At 48.1% G+C, this 21,160-nt stretch overlaps 1 protein-coding gene across 2 annotated transcripts in view; it reads left to right on the forward strand.

Moving 5' to 3' along the window:
• FBLN2 (fibulin 2) overlaps window positions 1-21,160 on the forward strand; it is a 101,454-nt gene that overhangs the window by 27,231 nt on the left and 53,063 nt on the right. The window contains exon 2 of one of the 2 annotated variants that reach the window (XM_050330232.1): window positions 6,169-7,608. In XM_050330232.1, coding sequence (XP_050186189.1) covers window positions 6,285-7,608 — 1,324 coding nt within the window. In that variant the 5' untranslated portion in view covers window positions 6,169-6,284. Of the gene's footprint in view, window positions 1-5,988; window positions 7,609-21,160 lie in introns of both variants that reach the window. The other variant, XM_050330231.1, reaches the window with a different exon arrangement.

Raw genomic sequence — 21,160 nt, forward strand, 5'->3', positions numbered from 1 at the left:
TGGCCCAGCTGCCAGGATATGCTGAGCCTCCTGTGCATCATCCAGAGGAGCCAAACGTGGCTGGTTTGTCAGGGACTCTGTGGCACAGCCCTTGGCACTCTTGGCTGCTCTGGCCCTGCACAGCCCCGTGCTGAGCTCTCAGTGCCAGCGTGTCAGAGCTGGGACAGGGACCAGCCCCGGGCTCGGGGTGGGGCGGCTCTGCCTCCTTCCCCATGTGAGTCCTTCCTCTGCCACACATTCCTGAGTCACTCTGGAGCTGCTGCAGATCCCATGACATGGGATTTTGCCCCTCAGTGAGCCAAGTACCTGCCCTGTTACACCCAAGCCATGAGTCTCCCCTCCTCAAGCTCTGCCCCAGTCATCCCTTTGGAAAAAGGCTGCCTCTGCTCTCCAAAAATGCCTTCAAAAGCTGCACACTCTGCAAGGATACATCCCAGAGCTGCCTGGTCACTCCTGCTAATGCTTGGCTACTCCAGCTGAAATACCTCAGAGGGGATGCTCTTTCACTCCTGCAACCTGGCAGGTTCCTGTTTGGATTTGAGGTGGGGAATGTCCTGGAAAGCTCGGGAGCATCTCTGCCCCAGGGCTCTTCTGCTGGGAAGGGAGGTCTTACCAGAGCAACTTTTGGGAGACAGTGTGAGTTTTGATCCCATCCTGCTTGCTTCTTGTTTGTCCCACTCTTGAGCTTGCTATTGAATTAAGTAATAATCCTCCAGACTCTCAAATGTCCATTTTCTAAAGCTTTTCCGTGAAGGGGGGTTAATGGTAACTGATTTCTTATTGAAAATAAAGCTGAGGGAAACCACCTGCAAAAGCCATGACTTCTGAACACGGGCTGGTTTTGCCAAGGACTGGAGTGTTGACAACTCCAGAGTGACTAAGCATCCCGTGCTTTGCTTTTGGTAAGGAAAAGCAGCTCGTTGAATTTGGATTTACATGGGGGTTTATCCCACCCCTCTGCTCTTTTTGCCCAGTGCAGGTGCCCCGAATGAGAAGGCTGGATTGAGCTTGGCTCAAATTCCATTAATTAGCAGGCAGAGATGAGGGGTTCTGGGCCCTGAGTGTTGCATGAGAGCAGTGAAGGAAACCCTTCTCCCCTTTTCATTCATCAGTGAACAGCCCTGCAGTTCCCCCTGTGAGGAGAGGGCCTGGAGCAGCCACAGCACTCCCTTCCAGCAGCAATCCCTTCCAACCTGGTGAGATCACAAGTTTCCGGATTGAGAGGGTGTGAAAGGAAGATCTAATCCACGGGTTGGCACAGCCCACTCAGGAGTTACTGGGCTTAGGGGTTTTTTTTCTGTTTTCATACAAGAAAGATCTCTCACAAATTTCCATTTTCTCTTGCATTTAAGAGGGATTGTTTTAAATTGTTATTTCCTTCCATCCCCTCCCTTCTTCCTCCCTCAGCCTGAGCTGTGAGTGCAGCCAGGGAAGAGCTGCTGGCAGCTGCAGCAGCCCCAGAGCTCTGGCTGGGAGAGGTGTGAAAATGCAGGGACTGGGGAAATACCTTCTCCTGGCTCCTTGGGGTGGGTGTGCACATGTGCTAGTGCTTTCACCACTGGGAGAAGAGATTCAGCATCACCAAAACACCGACCATCCCAGAGCAGGGCTGTGTGTGCCATCCTCAAAAATGGCAATTTAGCAGGGGATTGAGAGGTAGGAATGAGAAAAGTGGTGTTCTCTCTAAACCTGCTCTGGTAAGACTGCAGGTACATCTTCAAGGCTGGAAGTCACTGGGTTCCCATGCAGTTGTTGTCCCCTACAGTGCTCTGAATTCATTCTCTTAATTGCCTTTTTTTTATGAATGGCTGCCCCTGTTTGTTCAGTGATCGTTTGATAGAATGCTGTTGCTGCTGCACTATCCCTCCCACATGTGCACACCTCCTGCACGTCTCTGGGGCAACCTTCACACAGAAACGTGGTGTTTGAGTGAAGTCTTTGAAGGAAAGTGCCTCCTGTCACCTCTGCCTACCTAGAATAAGCTTTCTGCTTCAGCACTGAAACAAAACCATCTGGAGAAAGAATCTCCCAATAAAATACTCCCCTTAATTTAAAGAAGTTGCACGTTTAAAATGTCTAGATCTTCTGTGGGAACACACTGGTTTCATCAACATTTTTCAGTAATGTGACTGAACAGTTTTAATCAAGTCAGCATTCTTCCTTTTGGTTTTATGTTATGGCTTTGATTGAAGTAAATCACTCAGAGTATATTGTTTTGCAAAAATGTCAGAATTTATAACTTTTTGGCCCCAAACTGAATTGAAATAAGCATCTTGAAATCTTGTTTTCTTCCCCTGCCAGGAGACAGGAATATGATGTTTTTCAGCCAGGACTAGTTATAATTTTGAGGGCTGCTGCTGCTAAACCTTGGATGTCCCATCTCACAGATACTGGTTTAGTCTGCAAAGTGAAGCATTCTCCTTTCCTTTTCCAGCAAGATGTGTGCCTGGAGTTCATGCTCATTTGGACTCCTATTACTTTTTTAAGCAGGTTTTCCATAAGGTGTCTTTGCATTTCCTGGGAATAACTTTTAAAGAAGGAATCAAGGTCTAAGGAACTGTAGTGGTCTGAGCATCCTCTGCTGCTGCTTTCCCTCACAGGTTTGCTTCTATAGGCTTTGAGGGCCTCAGTCTTCATCCACTGCCCCTCCCTTGCTCAGGACACACTGTGTGCACAGGAATGGCAACAACTGCTTTAATAGCAGCCCAGTAAAACAAAAAAGATTTGATACTGAACCAAAGGAGAGGAGGATATACAGGTTATGAAACTCCACAAAGGACAGAAATGGGAGCCCTCTGGGGTCATGAAGCAGTGCCTGAGGGCTGGTGTGGGTGGCACTTGGGCTACCTTGCTGTAGAGCTCTGTAAAGCTTTCAGCAGAGCCTTTGAAAGACCTTTATTTTAGGTGGGCAGAGAGACCTTTATTTTAAGTATAAGAGATGCCATTTGTTGTGGCATCTCCCCCAGTGGAGCAGCAGGAGTCAGTGACATCGATAAGAGAGGGTGAAGGACATTGGTGAGAGCAGAGAGTCCCAGTTCTCCCTTGTGTATCACCCCACTTGTGTAAAAGGACATCAGGGAAAGTGTTAAAATCGTGAATGGAAGAGAATTATTGCAGTAACATCTGCTGCTATTAAACTCCCCTATCCTTCAGGGACAGGGTATTTTTATTTGAAGGTTTAGACACCTTTATTTCCAGCTCCAGCTTTTTTACCGTGTAAAGATCTGCTGTCTCCAGAGTCATCCCGCTCTAGGGAAGGGTGTGGATCCAGAGGCACAGGGGCTGGCAGGAGCACACACCCCCGTTTGGAGGGCTGGGTTGTCTCAGAGGGGCTCAGCACTCCTGTCTCTGCTCTTCACTCAAAGCTGCTTTTCTCTGTGCCTCAAGTAGAGGCTGTTTCTTTGATATGCAAGTTTGTGGATTGGGGGGGAGCGATGGGTGTGGGGAACAGATGGAGAAAGCACAGGGAAAACGCAGCGGTCTTAAGGAATAAAAAGAGGTGCTTTTGTTGGAGTCGTTACACCAGGAACAAGGAGCCTCTGATGAAGGAAAGTGAGCCTGAGGGTGGGGAAGGTTGTGGTTCTATTGACACAGAAAGGGTTTGTAAGGATTTCAGCCTTATCTGCTTAGCCTGAAAACCCCCAAAAGCTGAGGGATGAGGAAATGGTGGGAAGACAAAGGGAACAGGGGGACTGAACAGGGCACTGAGCAGACAGTGTGAGAGGTGGGAGCAAGGACAGGACTTGCCAAGAGCTCTCTGGGCCTCTCAGTGGGCGAGAGGCAAGGGAGCAAGGATGGGAAGAGAGGAAGAGCTGGAGGTGACCTGGACAAGCAAACAAACCCTTGGACGGAAAGGGCTGTGGGGGAGGGGGGCAGGAGGTGACTGTCCAGGGCAGGGCAGTGGAACAGCTCCTTTCACAGAGGCAGGACTGCCCCATGGTGAACCCTCAGCCATCCCTGAACGTGCTGCATGTGAGTTCTGACTGCCTTTCTGCACAGGGATCACTGGACTTTCCTGCTAGGAGCTCCAGGTTATGCCTGAGGAGTTTTGGAAACCCCAATGTCCACACAGGGCAGACAAACAAACACAGCTCCCAGGGGTGTCCTGAGGGTCCCCTTCACCTGCTGGGCTGTGCTGCCCCAGGGCTGATGGGGTGGTGACACAAGCTCGCCCTTTACATGTGCCCCACCTTTGTGCACACACACAGACTGCCCACACCTGGGGCTGGGACACCCAGGCAGGATGCTGGGGCTCTCTGATCCTGGGAATTCTGCTGTGGGAGAGGGAATATGGGCCAGGGGAGAGCTGAGCTCAGCTGCCCCCACCGTGGAGTCTGACCAAGGGACATGGATGTGCTGCAGCACTAAAGCCAGGAAGGTACCAGTGGGAAGGGGTGACAAAATCCTCCTGAGACCCTCACAGAAGTTATCTGTAATTGTCCTTCCATTCACTGTTTCCCAGCTAAAGTGATGAAACAATTACAAATTTGGCTTACCTGGAAAAGCTGCTGAAAGGAGGATAAATTATTAACTCCCAGGCTGGGTTCTGAAGAATTAATTTCAGCACCACATATTGAAAATTCTCCTTCATAAGAAACAGCCCCGTTTTGAGAACAGTTCTGAAACAGTGAGACTACCCTAGCAAACCATTATTGTATTTTTTGACAATTTTATTTTTCCTTCAATCACTCTCTTTTAGCACATTCAGCAAATAGACTGAAATTAGTAATAGGAAACCATTTATATTTGTAAGAATTATGTCTCTGTACAACATAGTGAAGTAATTGAAATTCCAGGGCAGAACTGTGGAAATTCTTAGCACAGTTTGTCCATATCTTATCAGAACAGGCACGCTTTTCCCATGGCCTGGCCCCATGCCAGCAGGGATGGAGCAGACTGGTTGGAAGCCCACTTCCAATGGGAGAAGCAATCTTTCTGAATGGATTTTCTGGCAGCATTCCTACTGCATGTGTGGTTTATTGTTCTTGGGGAGGTGGCTGTATTTTACCCCCCCCAGATAAATGTTCAAGGGTCATTATTCTTTTGATGATGGGAGGGGTTCTGGAAAAATAATCAGATCACTAGTTCTATAAAATTCTATAGGCAATTTGTTGTTGTTGTTGTTAGTGGGTTTCCATGTTAATGGTGTAGCTTTTTGAGCATAATTTTGACAACAGCTGATTCACTCTTAAACTTTTCTAAGGTCAAAGGGTGTAGTAATTAAAACGCAAACCATTTCCTTTTCTTCAAGGCGTTTTAACAAAGTGATACTATGCCAATTTATTTATATATAAAAACGTAAGCATAAACATAAATATAAATGTATGTATTTTGTTCATAGTTCGCTATAAAGCACTGCTGGTGTTGTCAATACTAAAAAAAGAGGTTGCCAGTGGTGGCACGTCCTCAGTTGGTGTCACTGTCCTGCAGTGAAGCGGGAGTCGGTGCCTCTGTGCACCACAGTCCTGCTGTGGAGCTGTGCCAGCCTCTGTGAGCAGAGAATCCGGCCCCTAACGTGTATTACAGGATAGCTAATATGATGTGTAACCACAAAGTAACCACAATACACAAAGAAGTTCTATTTTAGCACTGCTGGAGCAAAGAAATAAATGTTAATGCTGGAGACTGAAGTGCAAAAGATTGCTCAGCGGGGGAAGGAGGCAGAAAAAAGTCCTTATTTTGTATTAACATGTGTACAGACAAATTCTCACGTCCCAGGGCCAAGTTTTGTCTATAAAAATTCCTTAAGATTTGGGTATTTGTAATTAAAACATAAGGAATAATTATCTCAAGCTTGTATCTTGCAGAGGAAGAACTGTGTATTTACTTATTCCCTGCCAAAAAATCCTTTTAGCTAGGAAGATTAACAAAAAAGGCATTGAAGCATAAAGGCCTTCTTTTTATTGAAATATATATACATTTTGTCAACAGATTCAAAACAGAACAGTCACAACTGTGTTTTTTTCTTCCTTTCTTTTTCAAAACCAGGGGCGGGGGAACCACGGAACTCCAAACTTAGTGCCTACAATGCTTGGAAGACATTACGATTAATTTTGTCCTCCGGTTTCCAGATGTTGGATCCCGTCCCAACTTTTAAAGACCTCTAACGTTTGGCAGGATACGTGCCGGGTATAGCCCTTTTAACAGAGTTTTCTTTCATAACTCCAGGATCCATGAGAAAAAGGTAACTCGGGGAAACTCGCCGCGGATTCGGAGCCGGACCTGCGGCCTTCTAGGGAATAAAAGCGGGCGGCGCTGAGCGCGCGACGCTGGGGCTGGAGGCTATGGATGGGCGGCGGAGCTGCTGGAACGCCGTGCTGCTGGCGCTGCTGTGGGCAGGCAGTGCCCGGGCGCAGGGGGACTGCACGGGCGTTGAGTGCCAGCCCCTGGAGAACTGCATCGAGGAGGTGCTGGAGGCCGGGCAGTGCTGCGCCACGTGCCTGCAGCGCGGCTGCACCTGCGAGGGCTACCAGTACTACGACTGCGTCAACGTGGGCTTCACCAAGGGCAGGGTGCCCGAGGGGCAGTCCTACTTCGTGGACTTCGGCAGCACCGAGTGCTCGTGCCCCAAGGGAGGGGGCAAGATCAGCTGCCAGTTCATGCTGTGCCCGGAGCTGCCCCCCAACTGCATCGACGCCGTGGTGCCCGCCGACGGGTGCCCGCAGTGCGGCAGGATCGGCTGCCTGCACGACGGGCACAAGTACGTGGCGGGGCACACCTTCCACATGCCCCCCTGCAAGGTCTGCCACTGCCCCAACGCCGGCGGGGAGCTGATGTGCTACCAGCTGCCCGACTGCGACGCCTTCGCCCTCAACACGGCCAGCCCCGGCGACGCCGAGGACGGGGAGCCCGAGAGGCACTACGACGATCCCTACAGCTACGACCAGGAGGCGGCCGAGGGGGACAGCGCCCCGCGGGAGTCCCCCAAGAAGTACCGCAGTTACTCGTCCCACCTGGAGCAGGACAGCCAGGAGGAGCAGGGGGAGGACTATGACTACCCGGCAGCCAGCGTGGCTCCCTCGGCGCCGCCAGCCCCTCCTGCCCCCGAGGGGACGGTGCCCCCTGCCACCAGCACTGCGGTGCCCCTGGGACCTGCCGAGCTGCGCGGTGCCACCGACAGGAGCGACAGGCGCAGGGTGCCCCGCACCACCGCGGCATCCCTGCAGCAAGGGACACACAGGGAACCACCGGCAACCACCAGAGCTCCCCTGGAGCACACGACGGCCACCACTGAGACCCCCCAGCACCTGGAGGAGCCGGAGAGGAGACCGAAGGGGAGGCAAGGGAACAAGGAGAGGCGCGAGCAGGAAAGAGCCCCCCACTCTAAAATGAAGAAGCATGTCAGGAAAGAAGAGCCAGCAAACAGCATGTACCAGGGCTTGACAGAGGGGAATTTAACAGAGCCGAGCTGGACAAAATCTTCCCATGAAGCCCTCGAGGGAAACGATTTCCCCACGGTGAAGTTCAGTGCGACGACCTCTCCTCCTGTTGCTCTCCAGGAGGAGCGCAGCCAGTCCTCCCCCAAGCAGTCCCAGATGCTGTACCGGTACCACCCCGAGGAGGACGGGGACCCCAACTCCATCCACGCCAACCCCAGGCTGCCAGAAGGTAAGAGCTGCTCCCAGCCCGGGTGCATGGGCAACGCTTGCTCATAATAACAGTGGTGCATCCCCTGGTGTGTTCTTCTTGCTGCTGCACATGGGTATGAAATCAGGCAAACCCCCACTCACCTTTCGTCCCTCCAGGAGATGTTTGTGTTTCATTTCACGTAACAGGTACCATTTCACTGTTGCCCACCTTGCTTTGATTTTACAAAGCGTGGGGATGGTGTTTGCTGGTGTTTCAACTTTATTTCAGATGATGATTTATTAAACTGCTACCTTTTCCTTCAATTACTGGCTTTTAATTTCTATTGGGATGTAACAGAAACATCTTCCTCTACACAAAAGGATTTAATTAGTTATCCTCAGTTACCAATTCAATGTAATCACATTTGTAGCTTTTGCTGCTTCTGGGAAGAAAGTGAAACAGTTGTGTTTCCACTATGAAAATATTTACAGCACTTGTTGTAATATTTATCCCATGGTTGAAAGCCTGTCTAAGCTCATTAGTTCAAGAACTTCATAGATACACTCAAATACCCCTGAGGGCTACTAGGGAGAAAAAGGACTGCCTCTTGCTTTGTGTTTTTTGGGGACTGGAAGTTTATGGTGTTTATGGCAAGAGTATGTATCTCCTCTCTGCCTCTGGATTCCTCCTGACATCTGCAGGGAATGTTGATTATATGCTTTATGCAGTCCTCATTACTGTAATGAATGCCAACTTCATCACTGGAAATTAGCACGTGTGCAGCTCCTATTTCCAATTCATTTGTCATCAAATCAAAAGCAATGCCTCCTTTCTCAAGATGTGGCACAAAATGTTCTCATGAGACTCAGCTGTAGAACACTTGCAGGAAATACTGATTAGTCCCCAGACACTGATATTTCTCCTGGGTTGTGTAGGGAGCCCTTAAACACCTTGAGCTGTCCAGTCCCATCTACTCGAGAAGTTTAAGGCAGACAGGAGGAGGAGGCAGATGTGGAGCTGAGACTCCAGGTCCCAACACAAGCAGCACCTCGTGACTGTTCACCAGACACTGGAGATGGCAGCCTTTTCCTTTTCCTACTCCCCTTTTATTTGTTGCAGCCACCTCAGAATCTGAGCTGAGCTGTGCACCAGCTCTGTGTGTGGCAACATGGGTCTGAGTTATCTGCAATGACCTGTTTTCTGATGTAACTTAAAAAACCCCAACTTCCTTAAAGCTAAGTTGCCTTTTCTTTTTCTTTCAAAAAGGAAAGATGGGTTCACTGTGAAATTATCACTGAGAGGCTTTAAGAAAGGGTGAGTGTTCAGCAAAGGAGCCAAGTGCTGTGTTTTAGAGTCTCCTTGGGTGATTTCCAGCCTGTGATTCCTGGGAGCTGCTTGGCTGAGACCGGTCTGGTTGGGGGCTGGATTAGTTTGAGGTGCCTGGAGCAGAATGTGATGGATGTCACGTCAGGCAGGGCTGGTTTAGCCAACAGAAGTAGGCTTGGGAATCACTGGATGCCATTTCCCTCTTAGCTAAGGTATCTGCGATTTCCTTCAAATATTGTAAAAGTAGAACTGAAAACAAATATCCCCTGGGAGCACAGAACTCTCTCTCTGGCTGTGGATGATGCAGCTCTGAGGCTGCTGCTTCTCTGACCCATGGAGTTGCTGCATGTTCTGGGAGCAAGTGCCAGTGTCATCACACCATGTCTATCCAGTCACTGACAAGTGGGCCGTGACCAGGCAGCCCCTCTTCCCCATCTGCTCCACCATTCCCATTAGGAATATTGGTGGAAACAGGACAGAACCTTCTCCAAAACTCCAGAATCTCCCTTGCTCGTGCCTGGGGACGGTGGTATTTCCAGTGGGTTTGTTGTTTTAGTGGCTGTGGGTGTGACTCATGTGAGTAGATCCATACGTTTCAAGTAATAAAACACACGCAGCTTGTCTCTTCCTGAGCCAGTGGGAGAGGGGGAGTGAGGGTATTAGTCAGACTTGAAAGAAAAATTAATCTCGCCTACAGATATACAATGAAAACACTAGGTTTTGCACATGTATTTCCAGCCATAAAATGACAGAATCTAACCAGAATTGCCAAATAACTTCTCTTCTCCCATCAAGAGTCATCAGCAGGATGTAAATTGCATCAGTCCCCTAATTTTTAGAGCCTGCAAGGCTGTGATGCTGTTTCCTAAGGAGGCTGCAGCCACTGGCAGCGAGTGCAGGTTTTGTTTAACCAGTTCTCAGCAGAGCGCTGTGGGGACATTTCTGTGACTCTACAGACATTCTAGATATATTTGTATATTTTCTCTTAGTTTTTCTTTCTCTCCAGAGTTTAAGAAAGTATAGGAGTCTCCACAGAGGCATTTGCTGCACTAACAATTCAGCCCAAGTCATATGGCCATTGCATTTGTTCCTCCTATTAGCTGCATCCTGTCTCCAGAACTCTGATGTGGTTGAATCCCGATGCCTTTGGTTAAAAACTTGGCTTCATTACTTGTATTTTATGTACCTCACTTTGGTTTTACATGTAGCTGAGTCTTCATCTCCCAAATCTCTGCTGGCTCATATGTAATCTAATGGTGGAAACAACGTGGAGCACTTTGGTGCTTGGGAAAGGTTAGTTTTGTGTTTTGATTCTCTTTCTCCTTTTGAGCATCGTTTTTCACCTCTGTGTCATCTGAAACACTGTATTCACATCAGCCAGCCCAGGTGATCTCTGCAGCATCTCCACTCCTGCACTCCAGTGAATTGCCATTTGTTTGGGGAATGTTTCCCCCTGTCCTTTGGCTGCTCTGAGCTTTGCAGGAGCAGCTGTTTGGTGGCTTTTCTGGCTGCTGTGTAGGGCCAGGCCCTCGCTGGTGGCTCCCTGGGGCAGCAGCAGCACCACTCGTGGTGCCCAGGGGGGATGTCACAGAGAGAGGGGCTCTTTTGGGAGCTGGATTCTCTAGTTGCAAGGTGGGAAGCCCAGCAGCAGCTCTGCAGGGCTGTGTGACCCAGGGGATGTTTTCCTGCCTCTGACAGGTCCAGTGGCTGTTCCACAGGGGTTTCTGCCACCCTACCAGCCCACAACACTCCCTGAGGGGGAAATATCTGTGTTCTACTCCATATGTGAGGGCACTTTTCATAGGTCCTGAGCACAGGCTGAAGAGCAGCTTCCTTCAGCAGCACACAGCCCCACTGGGCTCTCTGTGCAAATGCTAGTCACTCCATTCCTGAAGGAACTGGAGGTGTAAAGTAGAGGTAATTACTCAGCTGAGGAAATGTAAATTAAGAGCTCTCACCAGGGGAAAGGATGAGATTAATGAAGACTGTTCTCTTTATACAGTGTCTCTCCAAACATTGATCTTACCCTGTCACTTACTGCAAGAGCAGAAAACAGAGGGAGTTTTAATTTCCTATTTATTTCCTATTCCCTCGTCCTAAAAGTGCTCTGAACAGAGGAGGGCTGACTAAAACATCTTTCAAGAAGTTGCTGTCACATTCTGTTATGATTCTTGCCCCTATTTTCCATTTCCCCATGCTCTGGCAGTAGAGTGCTGTTCCTTGGATAAATGCAACTCAGGTAGCAAAGCAGCCTTGTAGTGAATGTTTTATGATTTGCACCCTGGTTTTTGGCAGGCTGAGCAGCAGTTTGGGTTTCAGAATGGAGGTGTTTTTCCTCTTAAACTCCTCCATGACTAGTGTTTTGGTTTTTTTTTAAATTGTGGTCATTTTTAGAGATAAGGATAATTGTTCTCCAGCTGAAGTGAATTGCCCCAGTTTGTGAGCTGAGATCAGTGGATGTGAGAGTGGCATTTATTGCAGGTGAATCCTCATCAGGCAGAAGCTATTGGGAGGCTCTTGTGTCGCTTCTGAGGGTGTAGCTAAGATTTCAACCAACCCATCTGTGGCATGTTTGCTGGTATTGAAGCTCAGGAGGCAAGATGACCTTGAATTCCTAACTGAGGACAAACAGGGAAGGAGATCCACGTGCAGGGCCAGGAGTTGGGCTCATGGTCCTTGTGGGTTCCCTCCAACTCAGGATATTTTATGATTCTGTGAAAGCAGACCTGCAGGGAGGGTTTCTGAAGCATTCTTTGAGCACACCCACCCTTTGTCTCTCTTATTGCCACCATAAAAAGCACTGGAGGTGGGAGAATGCCATCCAAAGGAAGGTCCTTTGGAAACAAACTCTGTTTGCAATTACTTGGCATTTTTTGCTATCAGGTGAAGTGTTCCCTCAGATTCACTTGAATTACCTCAGGCTTAATCCCGTGTCCTCTCCTTTATTCCAGTTCTCTCTGTAACAGGAAGAAATCACCTTTGAGCCCTCAAACCAGGATATCTGAGGAATAAAAATAAACCTCGGGAGAGTGGTGTGTGAGGAGGAAAAGCCTCTGGGCCAGCAAGTGTGAGTCAGCATGAATTACAGCCCCAGGGTGACAGCACTCCGTGGTGCCCTGGCAGCTGAAGTCCAGAGATAGTAACAACCTAGAGGAAGATAGTGTGGATGGGAATGAAGCAGGATGAGGTACTTGCAGAGCAAGATAAAATGCTGTAAAAGTTAAAAACTTTTTAAAGAGAGAACCACAAAATAGCTCTACCTGGCCCACCAGAAATGGCATTTGTGCTCTTACGAGGCAGCTGGATGCTGGTTTAGGAGGAAAAGAAAAAACTAAACCATTTCTATTGAATTCCAAAATCCCATGTGTGGCATGTGGGGGCTGATTCCCTCATGGCTGTGAGTGCACAACCTTCCCTGCACCTCTTCCCTTGTGAGCCCTCCTGGTCCAGCTCCACGGCCTGGTGGTGAATCCATGAGTGGCTCCTGCAGGAACCTCCCTTGGACCACCTGGCAGATCTGTTTGTCTTCTTTCCAGTATCTAAAAGCATGAGTAGGGCTGAGGTTGGACAGCCAGGTGGCCTCGTTGAGGCCTTTTAGTACTTCAAGGGAGCTTTGAAAAAAGCTGGGAGTGACTCTTGACATGTGCAGATGGTGATGGGACAAGGGGGAATGGCTTTAAACTGAAAGAGGGCAGGTTTAGATTAGATATTAGGAAACAGTTCTCCACTGTGAGGGTGGGCAGGCCCTGGCACAGGTTGCCCAGAGAAGCTGTGGCTGCCCCATCCCTGGAAGTGTCCAAGGCCAGGTTGGACAGGGCTTGGAGCACCCTGGGCTGGTGGAAGGTGTCCCTGCCCATGGCAGGGGGTGGGACTGGATGAGCTTTCTGTTGCCTTCCAACCCAAACCATTCCACGATTCTGTGATGAAGGGAACCACTTGTGCTGGATTGGGCCCATTGGCACTCTCCATTATTACAAGACCAGTGATTTTATTTGTGTGTGTGTGTGCCAGACACTGCTTGTGGCATGAATTTGTGAGCAAAGGGTGCAAGGAAAACCCAAACCTGCCCTGATGACATGGAGGAGTGCACTCAGAATAATTATTTGCAGACTCTGACATAAACAGTAGCCACAGTATCCAATCTCCAGGCACTGGACAGCCAGATGTGACCTGGCCTTCAGTGGGTGCAGCATTAGGCCTGTAGCAAGTGCTTTGAGCAGTCCCCCAGGAGGAACTGGAGCTGGCATCAGGAGGGCTGATCCAGCCCACGAGCCCAGGCACGCAGGCAGCAGCTGAATTTAGAGTGTCCAGACCCATCCTAGCCAGGAGCAGAGTTCTGGGGCTTTGCTTTGTGTCTGGGGGATGTCTCTGGACACGTTGCTGCGTGGCTACTGCTTGTCTGTCTGTGTTTTGGGAACTGCTCTGGGTCAGACCTTGGTTGCTGCTTTTCCAGCTGGCTGGGCTTCAGCTTTGCAGGAATACCTGTTTGGAGCCCAAACCCTCCTCACCACAGACCTCCTTCCACTCCTCATGTGCATCCCCCTGCTCACACCGAGCTGTGAACCACAGCTGGGTACCAGCACTTTAGTGTCAGGCTTTTGTGGGGCTGCTTTGGTCCTTGTTTCTTAAAAGAGTATTTTGAGTGGTGACTGTATATTGAGCCAGCAGCTCGTGATCTTTAGTTAGAGATTTTATAGTTTAGAGGATCTTTTCTTAGAGCTGCAGAGATCTGTGTGGTGGTGCAGGCACAAGCCTGCTGTTCAGAGTGCCAAGTTGCAGGGCCATGCTTTGCTGAAAGCTGGGCAGCCTGTCACAGTCAGGAATGCAGGCTTTGCAGAGCCTAAACAACTTGCAGGAGTGCTCAGGTCTCGAGTTCTTTTCTGTTTAAACCCCAGCACCTGCCAGTTGAGTGAACAGAGATGTGTAAGAAGGTGGTTCTCTGTCTGCCTGTGGCAGTTAGTGAGGAGCACCCAACCCCTGAGGGCATTCCAGTTATCTTTGGGAACCCACCCCACATGCCCATCCTGTAGAGGCAAAAATCATCACTTCTGCGAAGTTATTTCCATCTGTGGTTTGCCACCAGAACATTTCATCTCAATTCTGAAATTCAAACATGCTGTAGACAAACTCTGAAAATAAGATGGGCGTTTTCTTGTACAAATTAATTACCCACTTGAACAGACGAGGCTGTTGGGCTCACCAGGTTTCTCAGGAGGGCTCCATTTGCTGGTTTATTTATAGTATGTATCTGAAAGTAGGGGTTTTTTGTATGCATGATTGATACTTCTTCAGAAAGCAGAATTTAAATGAGACTTTGCAGCAGTGTGTCTGTTCCTCCAATCGATCACCAAGGAACTAAAACCAACTGTGAATAAAGCTCCTTGTCAGAGAAAAGGCGAGTGTATGTAGTAATTTCTGATCCAAATTTTGAGAGGCAATAACCTCTTGAACAGTTTCAAATGTGTAGGCCAGATAAATGTAGCTTTCTAGCACATGCTTACTCATGAAAGGATCTGTAATTTCATTACCCTGGGCCTCACAGCGAGCAGGATCTGTTACCTCTCAGGGATTCTTGGGTAACAAGGCAGCAGGAACTGGAATGTTATAAAGATCCCCTTATGTGTGAGCAGGTTTTATGTTTTCTTGACTATTGCCAGTCTGCCTGTGCTGTGCCTGAGATGACCAGTTCTCTTCCAAAGCCACCAGAAAGTCCTGAAGCCCCTTCCCGAGGCTGTGGTGACACTGAGCCAAAGGCTGAGAGACAGAGGGGGGAAAGAAGTCATTGTGGTTTCTTTAGGACCAGCAAACCTCCTCTGCATATTTTCCCCTTCCCTGAATCATAACAATGATGCCAGGGAGCTGCAGAGCTCACCCTGATCCACCCCCCTTGCTCCCACCCTACCTGGGGAGTGTCTGGGACCCCCAAGCACCTTGTGGGGAGCAGATTGGTGAGCAGCAGCATTCCAGAGCCTCTGGCTCCACAACTGGTCACTGCCTGCTGGAATTCCTGGTCTTCCTCCGCCCCTGGGATGTGCTGGTGGTGATGCAGTAGCTGTTTGGGTGGTGGCAGCTGCTCTGGTGGGTCCCACACACAGGTCTGCAGCCTGGCCGTGCTGGGGGCAGTTCTGGCTGCAGCTTATCCAGACCCTTCCTACACCCAAAAAAGAAACCATTTAGAAAAACAAACAGGGCAATAATTCCTCGTCCCCTGTTGCTCTGAGTGCTGGTTGCTTTTGTGGTGCTGTTGTGAACCACAGGGCTGCCTGACTGCATTCAGAAGGGCCCAGAGTTGTTTGGCCATAGTGTTGAATTACCAAGTTCTGAAATAAATGTTTATGGCTTCAACAGCTCTGGGTTTAAAACCTTTTAACTGTATAAACAGTTGCCAGAAAGGGGAGGATTTGCATCAGTCACTTTTAAAAGGTGTTATAAAAGCTGATGCTGTTGTGAGCTGTTGCTCTGTGTATAATGCACATCTTAAAAATAATGAAAATCATCAAGGGTAAGGAAGGTGAGTGCTTAGGATGAGCTTTATTTTGTATGAGGTCAGTGTGTAGAAATGTTATGTCTAGAAGAAGAATTTACATCTTCTATGTTGCCACCTGTGCTGCACCTTTACCTTCCCAGCTTTGGCTGCCATGGGGCCTCAGCACAGATTTTCACCTTCCTTGTTTGCTGTGTGTCCTCCTCCCCTTCCCAGAGCCCTTGAGGAGCCAACTTATGTGGTTTTGAAATGAAGGAAATGCTCCTTTCAGCCAAGCCAGGGCCTGGGGGTGCTGGTTGCTGCAGCTGGTGGTGGCCACCTGACGTTGGGAGCCAGCACAGGAACTCTCCTGGGAGGAGGACATTCCTCCAGTGCTGTAAGAGCAGCCAACAGGTCACCAAAATCCAAATCAGCTGAAGAACCAAGTGTGTGCTCAGCACAGGGTCCTCAGTGAGCGCTGCTGAGGAGGGACAGAGTGCCAGGTTGGATGAAGTGGCATTTGCCATGGATATTGTACACAGTGCAAGCAGTTTTAAGCCAATTTCACACAATATATTCCAGTCTGTACCAGCACTCACCTCCTCCTTGTGCTCCCTGGGAGCAGCAGCAGCAGCTGTGTTTGGAGCAGGGGAGCTGGAGTTTGACTGGAGCTGGCTCCTATGTGGGGATAGAACTGGGAAGAACATGAATGAGCTCTTGCAGCAGGAACATCTGGCTGTACCTCAGTTTCCTTCTCTTCTCACCTCTCACTATTTGTATTGGTTTCATTCTGAGTTTTCAAAGACATTGCATGTGCTACTTACCAGAATCATTTTCTGAACACGAGTTAAATTGATTCATAGCATAGAGTTATACATCTTGTATGAAGTGAAGCATCAAAAGTGCTCCTTGTGTTCAGATTCTGATGGAAACATCCCACAGGGCCTTAGGAACCATTTATATTTGCAGTCAGTGGTTTGTGACACAGGATCTGTTGTACTTGACACCAAACCCGTCGTGTGCTGCCGGCACGTGGCTCGTGCAGGAGGAATTCCAGAAACACAAACCAGAATTTCCTGAAAATCAAACACTGAAAGGCAAAGCATGTCCTGTGCTCAGGCTGGTTTATGGCCTCTTGTGCCAGGGCAGGACAGGTTCTGTAGAAGACTGGTGTTCAAAAAAAGTGAAGTTCATTGCTATGAAATGAAAATGTAGGAAAACACATCTTTTTAATGAAAAGGGAGCTTATATAATGGCCATTTCTTATGGTTCTTTCCATAGGGCTAAAGAATTCTTTCACACTGAACAGGCAGAATGGGAAGCTTCCAGCTGGTTTAATGGTGTTTAAAGAAGAGGGTTTTTAAATAATGATTGTGAGAAATCACAAGGAGGAGGACTTTAGGAGAACAGTATCAAGTCAATCCACTGTCTGCTTGGTGGCATGGAAAGCCTCACAGCCCCCATCTGTGCCAAGTGCTGGCAGAGTTTGGTTCTCAAGCTTTCAGATGGCTGTAAAGCTCAAGTTAGACCCAACTGTAATTCTGCAGCTACCCCTATAAAATACATTGTTTATGGCCTATAAGCAGCTGAAGATTAGTGTAGTTCTTCCTCTTCTCCAAGAATCTCTGCAGTGGTCATTAATTTTCCTGGAGTGGGAATTGCCTTGCATGGAACTACTTGGGAGTTTTCATTTCCAGATTCAAACGTCCAGGGTTTGAGCCAAAAGAGATTTACTCCCAGGAACTGTTTTCATTGAAGATAACAAACCCTTAAGTAATGTCTCGTATAACAATGATAGAATTTGCACTTTTCCTGGTTCTGGTTCAAAGTTGATAGGTGGTGTCTGAACTCATGGCACTGAAGTCAAAAGAAAAGTGTAGCAAACATCAGCGAGGGTGAGGTTTGACATTAAAAGGCTCCATAAATGTTTCATTTCAGTCAGTTTGGATTGACTGTGGTGGTTTTGTTTGCATCTTTAAGCGTGGTGGAAGATAAATATGGAGAACTTTGCAAAATTTTTGTGCTCTGGTCTCAGAAATTTCAGATGATGCATTGAAGTAATGAATGTGCCTTACATGTGTTTCTTGACATACAGACTCTTGCCTTGCTTGGCCTCTGGCCCCAGGAGACAATTTTGCTGGTGGTGTCTGTGCTCTTTCTCCTTCCCACGTGGCCCCAAGGGCAAGAGGAGCAGGTTTGTGCACTGTGGCACGGCCAAGAGTCTGTTGTGGGACAGGCAGGGACTCTCCCTGCCTTTGTGTCAGCTGAAGGTAACCCAGTGAAACACGAAAAAAGGGTTATACTGCTGGTTTTCCTATTCTTGATGAATATAACCAACCAGCTAAACTGAGCAGCAGCTTCTGGAGTGGGCAGTTCCGCCTGCTTTCCAGTGTGAAGAATTTGGTATGCAGATAAATCGTGGCAGGTGGCAGAGAGGCCGGTTTGGATGCTCCCACTCCTGTCCTGAGGATGAATGAGTTTAACACTCGTGAGCATCCTTTAACCTTCACTCCTGAAGGTTGGGACCATGCAGAGTGCCAGTGCTTCATCAGCACTGCTGTTTGTCTGCACTCCTTTAAACCCCAGGATCTGACCCTTGTTAGGTAATGCTGAGGTCCCAGTTTGGTCTGGTGAACAGCTCTGCACAGCTTTGAAATCTGACCCTGGTATTTCAGAGAGATTGCTCGCTGTTCTTCAGCTTTTAACTGCAGTCAATAATGTTTTCTTGAAAAAAGGCTTTGAAGGTCAAATGCTGTCCTGTCAATGCCATGTTAACCTCATTAGTTTCAGTGTACACTCATTTTAGCTGTACTGCTCCTCCAGTGTGACTTTAAAATGGTGAAGTGCAGTAAAATTTAGAAATGCTAAAAAATAAATGCTGTCTTTGAGAAGGAACTCCTTGCATCCCATGTGAACGTAAAACAGTTGGTCTCTCTTCACAAGGCTTTCTTTGCAGTCACAAAAAACTTTGTTGTATTTTTCAGTCAGACTGAAATTCCTCTCCCAGACCTTACAGTTAATTTATAGTAAATGAATGCCTCATAAACATATGATCATTACAGAAATATTTTATTATAGCCATTTGTCTTTTTGTTTGTAAATTCCCCAAACTGAATGTCTGGGAAATGGATGTTTATGGACATGCAGTTGACAGCACTGAGCCCCTGGCATGGTCAGCGAGCCCCTGTTCCCATGACAGGCAGGAAGGGGCTTGGTGCCTCCTGATCCAGCCTCACCAACCACATTCCTTTAGGGAAAAAGAGCTGGTGGTGATTGATGACTGTGCTTCCCCCCACCCTGCCCCTATCACAGAACTGAGATTCCCACTGCTCTGATTCAGATGGGGCACAGACAAGTCCAGGCTCCCCCAGAGAGTTAATCCTGCACTTGACCATAAGTATGTGGATTATGGTCAGTGTTGTACCATGTGGTCAGTTTTAAACACAGATACACAGAGTAATTGCACAGTTTTCTAAGTGTTTAGCAAGAGAATTGTCCTGGTGCCCTGCCCTCAGAGTAGGTCAGGATGCTGCTGTCTTGGAGCAAGTCTTGGCTTGGTTTGGTGTAGGCCCTGGTACTAGTGAAGAAATCTTCATAACACTTCTATATTTCATATTTTTTAATGGCAAGAAACAAATCTGTATCATAGAATCAAAGAGTCATTTAGGTTAGAAAAGACCTCAGAGATCATAAAGTCCAAGTCCTCTGCTGCAAGATCCAGGAAGGACTCCCATTTCCCAGGGGACCAGAGGACCCCACTGCTGTCGTGGTGATTGATTCTGTTCCCAGAGATGAAGTGGGAGGTTTTCTAACCCCCTCTCGTTTGTTTTGACTGGCTGGCTGCTGCCACCTTGCTGAGATTTTCCTTTCGCTGCTTGAATCCACTCCAGGCTTCAGAACCTGAAAGCTGCCAAAGCTGCTGGTAAATAAGAAGAAACAAGTATTGGTGCAGTGCAAGGAGAATGCGGGTTAGCAGTGGGTGTTGAGGAGGAATATTTTTGGTGTTGTAGCCTGTGGCACTCTCAGAACTGTGGGGATGTGTTGCTCAATGTGTGTGTTTTCCCAAATGAAGAGCAGATGATCTGCTTTGATAACCTGTCTCCTCCTCTCTGCCGCTCTGGAGGTGCTGGTGGTCAGTGCAGGTAAAAGGCCTTTGTCTTGTTTGTCCTCTTTTCTTATTCCCTCCTGGGAAGACTTGGTTGGTAACTTTCAAAACTGCTGAGCGATTTTTAACTCCTTGTGTGTACTTCAAGATTCACCTTGGCCAGAAATAGCTCCTACCACTTCCCCAAATCAAGCAGGGGAGAGCTCAGTCCTACAGCAGTGACGGCCACCGCCACAATTCACGCGATTGGAACGAAGAGCTTTGTAAGCAGGAGTTTGGAAGTGGCAGAGTTACTCCCCTGGGGCGGTGGGAATGCCTGCTGGCTCAGGGTAAAGACTTGGAATGTGGACAGATGGAAATTTTTGCAGGTCCCTTAAAAGGTGCTGCAGAGCCCCGTGGGTTTGGTAGCTGGAGGTCAAGCCAAACTGCAGAGGAACGGGGAGCCTGGGCTTGGGGAACCGAGCTGGGCCCCAGGGCTGAGAAAATCCTCAGAGTCATGCAAAGTAGGGCCTGGTTTGCAAAGCAAACACAGCCCAGCAAATGCATTTCTGACTATAGCTTGATAAGGGGGATGTGTAAACAGACTGAACCTGGCTTCATGTTTAGCTGCAACACTTGCCTGGGTTTTTCTACCATAACTACCAGCTGTGCAAATTGATGAATTTGACAAATTTCTGCCTTTTCTGGCAAATCACGTTCAGAACAAGGAAGAGGAGAAATCTGCTATGAGGTAAAAGTTGCTTGTCAAGTCTTGTGCTTGTAAAGGAGACTAAAAAACTCTTTCCAGCATGGAAATGTATGCCTTGGACATCACCTAAAAAATTTAGGAATGAGTGCCAAATCCGACAACATGTTTCAAATAATCTGATATTTGAGGTTATTTGTAAGGTTCCATCCCCTGGACTCTTTCACTTAAAAGATGTTTTTAAAAGAAGTAGGGGACCCACACAGTTTTCCTCTAAGAGAAAAACTAAATCTCAAGTGTTTGAAACCAAACAAAACCCTGTGGGGTTTTTTCTCTTGCTGAGACCCACAGAAATCACCGAGGAGGGAAAATGAAGCCTGATCCCATCGTGGACAAGAGAAGGGAGATGAGCAGACAGGCATGGCTTTGTTCCACACTGAGCTGTTACAGCAGTGGCTGATGAGGTGGGCTTGGTTCTTTTTTTGTCTGCTTTGCTGTCAACCTGGAGGTGGCCAAATAGGAAGAGTTTAAAATAGTCTCGTGGTTGCCATAGATACTTGTCTAAATTGAAAATAGAGGTCTGGCCCAAGCTTTTAGTCTGTTGGCCAGAGCCAAACTTGGACCTGAGTGCTGAAACCTGAGTGGGCTGGAGGAGCCTTGTTGGAGCTCACAGAGGATGGGGATGTGTTTGACGTCACCCAGCAGCTCCAGCAGGGCTTCACATGGGCCTGGAGACTCTGGGAAGGGAAAAATCCTTCATGCTTCAAACTGTTTCCTCCTTTTTTTTTTTTTTTTTTTTTTTTTTTTGCCCCAGGAGGTCTGGGAGGTCTCGAAAAAATGCCGTGGAATGCTGCTTTCCTGGCACGGGGCTGGGGCTTTATTTGTGAAGTGTTACTGTGCCACAAAGCAGCAGCAAATTTAAAGTAGTTCAGCTGGATAAAAGCACCCTATTAAGGTACATTCTGTTTGTTTGCCCCAGGAATGTGTAGCAAATGTGTGTCTAATTACAGAT

This window comes from Myiozetetes cayanensis, unplaced genomic scaffold (genome assembly GCF_022539395.1).
Source record: "Myiozetetes cayanensis isolate MyiCay16 unplaced genomic scaffold, myiCay2020 scf40, whole genome shotgun sequence".
NCBI classification, from domain to species: domain Eukaryota; kingdom Metazoa; phylum Chordata; class Aves; order Passeriformes; family Tyrannidae; genus Myiozetetes; species Myiozetetes cayanensis.